The sequence below is a fragment of the Haliotis rubra genome, unplaced genomic scaffold (assembly GCF_003918875.1).
Source record: "Haliotis rubra isolate DU_JTF1 unplaced genomic scaffold, ASM391887v1 Scf312, whole genome shotgun sequence".
In the NCBI taxonomy this organism is placed as follows: domain Eukaryota; kingdom Metazoa; phylum Mollusca; class Gastropoda; order Lepetellida; family Haliotidae; genus Haliotis; species Haliotis rubra.
The window spans coordinates 122,394-134,682 of NW_025766983.1; the positions used below are offsets into that span (position 1 = coordinate 122,394).

The 12,289-nt window shown below is 39.0% G+C and overlaps 1 protein-coding gene across 4 annotated transcripts in view; it reads right to left on the reverse strand.

Moving 5' to 3' along the window:
• LOC124283278 (potassium voltage-gated channel protein Shal-like) overlaps positions 1 to 11,077 on the reverse strand; it is a 103,845-nt gene extending 92,768 nt beyond the window's left edge. For 2 of the 4 annotated variants that reach the window (XM_046719306.1, XM_046719305.1), the window contains exon 1: positions 8,333 to 11,074. In XM_046719306.1, the coding sequence (XP_046575262.1) occupies positions 8,333 to 9,438 (1,106 nt within the window). In that variant the 5' untranslated portion in view covers positions 9,439 to 11,074. Of the gene's footprint in view, positions 1 to 8,332 lie in introns of all 4 variants that reach the window. The other 2 variants (XM_046719307.1, XM_046719308.1) reach the window with 2 other exon arrangements.
• Between the last annotated feature and the right edge of the window lie 1,212 nt (positions 11,078 to 12,289).

A 12,289-nucleotide genomic window follows, 5' to 3' on the forward strand; every position in this document is an offset into this window, starting at 1 on the left:
TTTGCAGAAATACATAAAACATTATGTGAGTATCGATTCTAAAGTCAGAGTTCGCGAAACATTCCTCAGAAAACACACAAAACGTTTATTGGGATATTATATTCATTGCATAAAGAGCTCATATTGCATAAACAGTTCAATATAGTGATGCTTTAGCGTCGGATTGTTGAAGTCATAACTCTGCACTAAAATATCCCTAGATCTATGTTTTCATTTTGTGCGCATAAGCCTAATATTTTTTTCATAAACGCTGTTATGAAAAATCGATAATCCTTTCATCCCCAATCATAAAATATACCTTGGATCCAATTATATCGGTCATTAATTCCCAGATCACCGGTGTAAGGATATGTTCAAACTGGTTTATCCATTCTCAACATGACCTTTATATGAAACATTTGATTACAATTGCCTGACCACGTGGTAGCGATTAGCACGTGCAACATGTGTTACCATGGTTGTTGCAGCTGGACCACACGTGAGGCATCCAAGTGTTCAGCTACAAAATTTGCTTTGAACGGGTGTAGGTTAATAAGACACATAAACACTTTGGAGGTATTTGCGAGTCCAATCGTATAGTACGATGCTCTTACAGGGTACTATTGTCACGCAAAGCGTAACCGAATTCTCCTAAGTTGATTTACGTCTGTCAGATATGGATGGCTTTCTGTTTGGCGTCATTGTGGTATAGAGTTCAGAGCGTGAAATCACCATGACAACCGTTTCTCTGCCAGTTTGACGTAATGGTATTTTAGACTATCATATAACAAAATTTGAAGAACCTCTGAAAACTGTCATTTGAAAGTAACGGAGATAGCTCATTTTATTTTAACAAGTTTACACAATGCAATGGAATTCTTGATATGGGAGAAACAGTATTAATATTTGTGCACACTCTTCATTTAGTAAATCTCTCTGTTCCATGATAACCTACCTAAGTATGTAACATATTATAATAACTTATTTATGTACGCAATTTATCATTGCAATATAACGATTCGTATGACGTCTTTTGATAACCTACATGTGTATAACATTCCATGATCTCTAACACATGATAAAGACACACATATGTATGATGCACATGGCAACCTATCTATGTATATGGCATATGTACACCCAATATGATAGCCTTCCTTTGTATATAACATAGCATAACATATTAATCCACCTGTGTGTATAGCATCCATGTCAATCTGTATATATGACCTATCTTGATCACCTAAGTTTATAGCACATAGTGATAACGTATACTTACACACAAATATTTTAAAACATCTCATGATAACCGACCGATATATATAACATCTCATGATAACCGACCTGTGTGTATACCATCTCATAATAACCGACCTGTGTATATAACATCTCATGATAACCGACCTGTGTATATAACATCTCATGGTAACCGACCTGTGTGTATAATATCTCATAATAACCGACCTGTGTATATAACATCTCATGATAACCGACCTGTGTATATACCATCTCATGATAACCGACCTGTGTGTATAACATCTCATGATAACCGACCTATATGTATAACATCTCATGATAACCGACCTGTGTATATAACGTCTCATGATAACCGACCTGTGTGTATACCATCTCATAATAACAGACATGTGTATGACCTGTGTGTACATTCTCATAATAACAGACATGTGTATACCATCTCATAGTAACCGACCTGTGTATATACCATCTCATAGTAACCGACCTGTGTGTATAACACCTCAAAATAACAGACATGTGTATATAACATCTCATGGTAACCGACCTGTGTATATAACATCTCATGATAACCGACCTGTGTATATAACATCTCATGATAACCGACCTGTGTGTATATCATCTCATAATAACCGACCTGTGTATATAACATGTCACGATAACCGACCTGTGTATATAGCATCTCATGATAACCACCTGTGTGTTTAACATAACGTGATAACATACCTATATATGTAAGATGTCATAACCTATCATGAATACATATTTGTGTATACAAGAATAGATAATAACGTACCTGGGTACACAAAAACATGATAACCCAAATTTTCTACATATTATATCATGATATCCTACACACGTATGATAAAAATCTACATATGCATATGACCACCTATCTATGTATATAACATATATCATGATAACTTACCTATGTACACACCGTAATAACCTTCCTGTATACATAGCATCTCATGATAACCGACCTGTGTGTATAATATCTCATAATAACAGACATGTGTATATAACATCTCATGATAACCGACGTGTGTATATAACATCCCATGATAACCTACGTCTGTGTATAACATCTCATGATAACCTCCGCATGCAGATAACATGTCATGATAACCTACGTATGTGTATAACATCCCATGATAACCTACGTATGCGTATAACATCCCATGATAACCTACGTATGTGTGTAACATCTCATGATAACCTCCGTATGCAGATAACATCCCATGATAACCTACGTATGTGTATAACATCCCATGATAACCTACCTGTGTACATAACATGACAACCTACTTATCTCCCGATAACCTTCCTATCTATATGCCATCTAATAACAACCTACGTATCATAAGTACATACACACAGGAGCATATATCACCAATACCAACATACCTGAGTAACATATCATGAATACCAACATACCTGAGTAACATATCATGAATACCAACATACCTGAGTAACATATCATGAATACCAACATACCTGAGTAACATATCATGAATACCAACATACCTGAGTAACATATCATGAATACCAACATACCTGAGTAACATATCATGAATACCAACATACCTGAGTAACATATCATGAATACCAACATACCTGAGTAACATAGCATGAATACCAACATACCTTAGTAACATATCATGAATACCAACATACCTGAGTATCATATATGAATACCAACATACCTGAGTAACATATCATGAATACCAACATACCTGAGTAACATATCATGAATACCAACATACACAGCATATGATAAGAAATTAGATTTCTATTAAACGGAAGCAAAAGGGGAAGTTGTAATGAAAACACTTTACTCTATATCGTCACTATCTCATTTCATTGACATTTAGGGCCGGTTCCACAAAGCGGCTGTAAGATTATCTTAAGTCGAATACTAAACAGATTACGACAATCGTGGCTTAAGATCACTTTGTGGAACCGGGCCCTTATGCTTATGCGTGGTTGGGTATACGCTACGAATAGAATACTGGAGTCATATAATATGGCACATGAAATAACTCGATGTCAAATATAGGCTATATGATTCAGCCTAATGGTCTGGGCATAGGGGCACCTGAATGGAAACAATGAAACTATTGATTGGCTTTGTTCACTTTGCGACATTCGGCAACATGTGGTTAATAAACACAGCTACTCCATCCAGTGCGTGAAGGATGCACTCAATACACTCCTAACATCTTGGTACAGTACCGCTCAAAACATGCTGAAGGACGAGCTCTCATGTTCTCATTGAAGAGCATTGAAGAGCATTCTAGGATTATGCATTCATAATATATCAGCTTGGTAATATACATTTGTCATTTGTTACAGGTAATGAGCACACAGAAGCACTAAGGTATCATGAATTGGTATCATAATAAGATAACATGTATATAATGGCACTGTGTACAATGAGGTGAAATGTGTAACGAGGTAATACCTATTATGAGCTACTGTTGCACCAACATACTGTGATGCCCCTTGAAACTGTCACATGTTAATATATCGCAGTTATATAACCCTGAAGTTAGCAAATGTAACAATATCTCCAACTAAAAAAACAACTAAATATATTTTTACAATTCTTTTAACTGTGTCTTCTTGTTGAAAAGGGATGTGAAATGTCTATCAATAACATGTTTAGAAAATTATGTTTTATACTGGATGATGTTTCAACATTAAAGTACATTTTTCAAGCATATTTCATTTTTTTAAATTGTACTTGTCGCATCAAATAGGTTATTTTTTATGGTAACTTATATGTATATCTAGTTTCAATTACTGGCTCTGATGTTGTATGTAAATACAGGAATGTTGTTTGACATCCGTGGAGAATAACATAGGTTCAAGTTTACTTAACCCAGTCAGCCTAACATCAGTTGTTGACCAGATAGCATTGATCAGCAAGAGTGTTCCTCCTTAAGAGGTAAAATAATGTATACAGTGTACACATACACGTGTGTGCACAATACACGTGTGTGCACAATGCAACATAGTTAACGCTAACTCCTTGAACGTCTTAAAGCATTTGAAACTGTGCTTCATCATCTTGGGAGAATTCTTTCACTATTGTCTTATGTTGGCATTCTGTTTGTTGCAAGCTACGGTTAACATCGATTAATAAACCATGGCTTTGTGTTTACGAAGTTATGTTATAAAAACCAGTGTTGTCAGATTTAATGTATATCAGAATAGTGGATATAAAATAATGAATTATATATTCATCTGCGTGGTGCATGAAACGTAACATTTGCAACACAGCCAGTGTTGTCAGATTCAATGTATATCAGAATAGTGGATATGGAATAATGAATTATATATTCATCTACGTGGTGCATGAAACGTAACATTTGCAACACAACCAGTGTTGTCAGATTCAATGTATATCAGAATAGTGGATATGAAATAATGAATTATATATTCCTCTACGTGGTGCATGAACCAAACATTTGCAACACAGTCAGTGTTGTCAGATTCAATGTATATCAGAATAGTGGATATAACATAATGAATTATATATTCCTCTACGTGGTGCATGAAACGTAATATTTGCAACACAGCCAGTGTTGTCAGATTCAATGTATATCAGAATAGTGGATATGAAATAATGAATTATATATTCCTCTACGTGGTGCATGAAACGTAACATTTGCAATACAGCCAGTGTTGTCAGATTTAATGTATATCAGAATAGTGGATATGGAATAATGAATTATATATTCATCTGCGTGGTGCATGAAACGAACGATTTGCAACACAGCCAGTGTTGTCAGATTCAATGTATATCAGAATAGTGGATATGAAACAATGAATTATATATTCCTCTACATTGTGCATGAAACGTAACATTTGCAACACAGCCAGTGTTGTCCGATTCAATGTATATCAGAATAGTGGATATGAAATAATGAATTATATATTCCTCTACGTTGTGCATGAAACGTAACATTTGCAATACAGCCAGTGTTGTCAGATTCAATGTATATCAGAATAGTGGATATGAAATAATGAATTATATATTCCTCTACGTGGTGCATGAAACGAAACATTTGCAACACAGCCAGTGTTGTCAGATTCAATGTATATCAGAATAGTGGATATAAAATAATGAATTATATATTCATCTACGTGGTGCATGGAACGTAACATTTGCAACACAGCCAGTGTTGTCAGATTCAATGTATATCAGAATAGTGGATATAAAATAATGAATTATATATTCATCTGCGTGGTGCATGAAACGTAACATTTGCAACACAGCCAGTGTTGTCAGATTCAATGTATATCAGAATAGTGGATATGAAATAATGAATTATATATTCATCTACGTGGTGCATGAAACGTAACATTTGCAACACAGCCAGTGTTGTCAGATTCAATGTATATCAGAATAGTGGATATGAAATAATGAATTATATATTCCTCTACGTGGAGCATGAAACGTAACATTTGCAACACAGCCAGTGTTGTCAGATTTAATGTATATCAGAATAGTGGATATGAAATAATGAATTATATATTCCTCTACGTGGTGCATGAAACGTAACATTTGCAACACAGCCAGTGTTGTCAGATTCAATGTATATCAGAATAGTGGATATGAAATAATGAATTATATATTCCTCTACGTGGTGCATGAAACGAAACATTTGCAACACAGCCAGTGTTGTCAGATTCAATGTATATCAGAATAGTGGATATGAAATAATGAATTATATATTCCTCTACGTGGAGCATGAAACGTAACATTTGCAACACAGCCAGTGTTGTCAGATTCAATGTATATCAGAATAGTGGATATGAAATAATGAATTATATATTCCTCTACGTGGAGCATGAAACGTAACATTTGCAACACAGCCAGTGTTGTCAGATTCAATGTATACCAGAATAGTGGATATGAAGAAGTGAATTAATATGTTCCACTTTATGGCTCCTGATTCTTTACCCACAGTACATCAGTATGAAATATAATCTGGTGGGCTCTTTGACTTCTCCAGGTTTGTATGTTCAGTGTACCACTGTACGATATATGAGACCTATCCTTACTCTGCTACAGGGTTCTGTGAAGCACTTTGTATGATATATAACATGTATCGTTTTTCTGCTAGTTGGTTCCGTTCAACAAGATATATAAGATACTTCATTACTCTGTAAGTAGAGCCTTTGCAGCACTGCATGATATACAGGTTGTAACCAGTTCTCAGCTAGTGGATGCTATGTGGAGTTTGTCTATACATTGTATATACGCTGCATCATTACTTTACTAGTAAAGTCTATGAAGCACTATATGATATATAAGCTGCATCATTTCTCTGCTAGTAGAGTCTATGTAGTACTACATGATATATAAGCTGCATCCTTACTCTGCTAGTAGAATCTATGAAGCACTATATGATATATAAGCTGCATCCTTACTCTGCTAGTAGAGTCTATGTAGTACTACATGATATATAAGCTGCATCCTTACTCTGCTAGTAGAATCTATGTAGCACTATATGATATATAAGCTGCATCATTACTCTGCTAGTAGAGTCTATGAAGCACTATATGATATATAAGCTGCATCATTACTCTGTTAGTAGAGTCTATGTAGCACTACATGATATACAAGCTGCATCATTACTCTGCTAGTAGAATCTATGTAGCACTACATCATATATAAGCAGCATCATTACTCTGCTAGTAGAGTCTATGTAGCACTACATGATATATAAGCTGCATCATTACTCTGCTACTGTGGTCTAAGTGCAGCTGTTGCGTGTGTGTGCACACAGACAGGGTCACAACACGCCTCCATTCAACACTGCAGCCGTAAACCTACAGCATGAAGCATTGACTGTCATTCATTTATGCAGTAACCATTGTCAAATATGGCGTAAATAAGGTCTTTTTTTTAATTTCACGACTCATTACTGCAGCGGCATCAGGGTTCTACACCGTTAACGACATTATACGATAATCAATTTAAAACTTGGCTGAAATCATGCCGCCCTCATTGCAATGCATTAAAACCTCAGGGTGCTGAGCACTTTCTGAAAATAACACATACGTGCGTGTTCTATGGAGGAGTCGTAAGGCTAATTGCTTTCTGTTATTCCCTTCCCGTCGAAAGGATTTATGGTGCAAGGAGGAGAACTGAACGGATATGACATTTCATTTCTGAATAACTAATATATAAGAACAGATTCAACATCGGTATTTGACAGTTCCAGACCCATGGGATTTAGAGACTCCGTCATTAGAACGACCAGGGTGGGGTAGTATTCCAATACCTTCACAATGTTGACGTTGTCAGAGTACAAGATGCAATAGATAATACATGAATAGAATACATACACCGTTTATCCGCCATATTTGGAAGAACAAACATTATGCTCTCTCCCTCCGAGTAGACCTCGTATCGATTGTGACACTTCGGGTGCTACAATGATATTACTACAAGCAGCCATAAGATTAGTATGACCTGGTGATAGAGCTGAAAATGGGACTGATTTGGAGAGACGTTGTGGAGACGGTGCAAAATATGACATCAGGGTGGCGTTAGCGGAACTGAGTAGGCTCTTAATATGGGTATAGGTTGACAATTTCAGCCAGATTGGTGAGAATAAACAGTTTGGACAACATGTTCAGGGGTATGGAATCTGGACATTACGGTCATGACATGACGTTTGGAGAGATATATGCAACTTAACACATGTTATTGACAGAAGCTTGGCTCACTATGCACAAAATACTGAAATATGATTAGCATGGCACCTACTTTTTCATAGCCTTCACAAGTCTATTTTTAGAACATCCGCGACAGTGAGTGGGGGCCATCTTGAATATACTTGTATTGGTTGGCCATTGATTGGTGAAATAAAAAGATAGCTGTGTGCTTTGTAGGGTACAAGTATAATTGACCATAGAAATGGACACTGGCTGTCGTAAAATGGCGCCGGCCTGGTTCGAATACCTGTAGACTCGTCAATGGCGGCCGTAAGCTGTGGGGGGTTTGGCTGTTGAGGAGGATAATAATTAATGACATGTATTAGTGAAGAATTAATCAGGTCAGGTAACAAGAACTACTTACCCTAAGGTAGTCATGGTAACGATGGTGTACCAGAATGCCGCTGGAATACTTGTGAACTTCGTGTCTGTCACATTCTTTTCTGCATAAAACATAACAGTAGCGAAAATTATGATTGCCATAGTGAGCGAAAACAGAAGGAAGCCAAGCTCGCTAGCACAACTTTTCAATGTATAGCCAAGAATGCGTAATCCTTGGGAGTGTCTGGAAAATTTAAAGATTCGGAATACGCGAAAAACTCGCAGAGTGACGAAAGCCCCACTAACGTCGTCGTTGTCGGTGATGACGAGTCCTATGTAGTACGGCAAGATGGCGACAACATCTATAATTGACATTACGCTACGCATAAATTTACATCTGTCCGGAGCGGCGTATAACCGAAGCAAGTACTCCGCAGTGAAGATCATGACACAGGCTGTGTCCAGACAAAAGAAGGCTACATGAAATCTGTCCCCACAAGACCGGTTTTCCTTCTTTCCTACTTCTACACCACATGGCACCGTCTCCACGACGTTCGCAATAACAGACACGGCAATGAAGAATCCTGTCACATAATAAAACACTAATGCCGCCGTGCCTATATGAGGGTTTTCAAACGCCCTCCACATCCGTTCCCTGAGGTTCCCGACGGGTATTGGGTCACCATTCTCAGATCCCTTGTCATCGATGAGACGTTCGCTATTTTCTCTCTTTCTGTCCCTGTAATCCTCGTAACAACAGTCGCCGATAAGGTCCGGGAGAATTCCAAAGAAAGCGAGCTCTTCATCATAGGCACTGATGCATTCATGTCTTGGATAATGAAGCTTACCCGTTCGGTAATAGTTTAGAATGTGCCGAAATATATCGGGATCCCTGTCAAAGAAAAATTCCTTACATTCCTCGTCAAAGAAGAATTCCCTCTCGTTTGATCCCAGAAGTGTGTCTGGGTATTTCTCGAGCGTAGTCCTCCAAGTTTCAAATCGACGCCCGCTCACATTGATACTGAGCTTCTCGTCCCCTCTTTTATGGTCAGGCTGAACCCGTGGTGGGGGGAGGGGGTTCTGTGAGATGGGCACCCACCCTATAGCGGATGCCCGGGCAAAGGGAAGCCACGCTGCCACGGAGGCCATTGTATTCCCCTTGGAAGAGAAAAGATCTGTATCCTCTAGGAAAACAATTTTGAATTGTTAGAATGACAAACGGGGTGAAGGGTGAAGAAGAAAGAAAAAGTGAAGTGATACTACGTCGCCTTACTCCGTCGGCATTGGTGAAGCAATACGAACAGTATATCCGATCAGATCTACGGCGACAAATTCTGTCGATCTGGTTTACAGTCAATGGCCTTGCCTCCTGTGGACTAGCTAGCTACACAGTGGCACTTTCAGCGTTACATTATCTGGGCTGTCCATTGTGTCCTAAAACCTCAGCTTAATGTCCATCCCTGACGGCTATCCACGACCAGCAGACGACACTTGTTCACGCGCAGGTATTCACATCTTTGTCGTCTGCATGTTAAACCAGCACAACCCGACCGAGCTAGCAAGAGACTGTCTGCCAGAGATGCGAGCAGGTCGCCATTGCTTCCGAGGCGGTACACTCAGGCGGGAGGCAAAGAGTATTACAGCAGCACCGGGCTATGAGGCTTCATAGTCGGTCGTTCTACACTGTGCAGAGCGGCCGTATCGATCCTGGCTCTACTCGCCATTGGCGTGCTAGATGTTTGCATAATTAGTTTTCTCTCATACAAAATTCAATACCCGCCGCTATGGTGAAGGTACAGATTCTGCCTTGTTGTAGCCAACCGTTTCATTCGCCTTGGCCCGCACAGTATATATGTTTACGTCACATGTATTGCTGCATTGTTTTTCAAGACAGACGCGGGCTTCTTCGCGAGACGGCCTACGCCACGAGTGTAGCGCGTTCTCTCATACAGAAAAATGGTTTGGTATTACTGGTCTCTGGTTGTTACCGCTCAATTGAATTCTGATGCCGAGGTATACAGGCCGTGCATTCTTAAACCGGATCAATATGGAGTTAGTGAGGGATTCCCCTCTAGTCTGAAAGAAGCGCTGGTCGAGATGTACTCAACCCTGTAGCATTAAGACACAGATTACATCCAGACCGTTACGGAACCCCAAGTGGACTGGCGAACCATCTGCGAGCAACAGGTTTGTTATTTCGTAATGGCCGCAGCGTTAGAGGATCTGGAGCGGACAGACTGCCCTCTTCGTGGAAGATACGGCGTTACCTCATTCAATTGTCGGATCATAGCCGGATAGCCTGGAAGCTAATGAACCGCACAGCAGCAACAGGTTTTAATGATCATGGAATCCTTCCCTGCTCAGATCCCCCGTGACCTGGAGGGATGCTGTGTTAGGATCTGGACAAATTGTAAGATTTGTAATGGAATACGACCTAGCGTTCCATTACAAACTTCCACTTCCTCTCAACCCTGATGCAACTTTACAGTGATGAGGAAGAGATTTCATAGCAACAGATTGTGTTCGGCTTCTTACAGCTTAGGGATTCAACTTAGTGAAGTTTGTCATCACCCTGTTTTCAGTATCTCGGGGGTGCAGTGTTTGAAGCACGCCTGTTGCTTTTGGATTATATCCTACTGGTAATTTGTGATAAAAGATAATTGACCACTGACGTATTCAACCCCACTACGCGACGTGTTAAAACAAATTGAGTTTTGATGCTTGATTTTTAAAGCATTAGCGCTGAATATTGCATTACTTTTTACTTTAAATTGTTGCATATTGTTTCAAATCATAAAATGATATTTTATTTAAATAAGAAACGTAAATCTTCATAGAAAACATGGTTTAGTATATTTTGTTAGAGCCGTTTCGGTTTACATCGTTGACAAGCTTGAAAGTCGCTTGTACGGTATACCCAAATTTGGGTCTATTAAGTCGTACGGTTCCGTACATATTTACTCGCAAACTCTAGAATGCCGATCAAACCGTATCAAACGTATTTATAAAATAAATAATCATTCATCCGTGTTACCGAATGTATCTTCCTGATATATGTTGCTTCAATTAGGAGGAACTCTCGAGTCAGATCTCCAGGAAGGCTCTCCCGCATCAAAGGTAATGTTATATTTGTATATGATCAAATGTCACAAATGTGGATTTAGTGGCTGTCGTCATAACAACTGCATTGAAAGTGTCCAGATTTCATCATTACCTCAGAACAGACTGCAGTGTGCAGAATATGCTTCGTGCCATGGCTCTCACTTAAGTTCACTATCTACATTACAGTGGGCCTACATTTACCCTGCTTCACACTGGATACGTCACTAGATTGAACCTACATTTATCCTGCTTCAGACTAGGTACGTCACTAGATTGAACCTACATTTACCCTGCTTCAGACTGGGTACGTCACTAGATTGAACCTACATTTATCCTGCTTCAGACTGGGTACGTCACTAGATTGACTGGATACGTCACTAGATTGAACCTACATTTATCCTGCTTCAGACTGGGTACGTCACTAGATTGACTGGATACGTCACTAGATTGAACCTACATTTATCCTGCTTCAGACTGGGTACGTCACTAGATTGACTAGATACGTCACTAGATTGACTGGATACGTCACTAGATTGAACCTACATTTAGCCTGCTTCACACTGGGTACGTCACTAGATTGACTGGATTCGTCACTAGAGGGACTGGGTACGTCACTAGATTGACCGGATACGTCACTAAATTGAACCTACTTTTATCCTGCTTCAGACTGGATACGTCACTAGATTGACTGGGTACGTCACTAGATTGAACCTACATTTATCCTGCTTCAGACTGGGTACGTTACTAGATTGACTTGGTACGTCACTAGATTGTACCTACATTTATCCTGCTTCAGACTGGGTACGTCACTAGATTGACTGGATACGTCACTAGATTGACTAGATACGTCACTAGATTGAACCTACATTTATCCTGCTTCAGACTGGGTACGTCACTA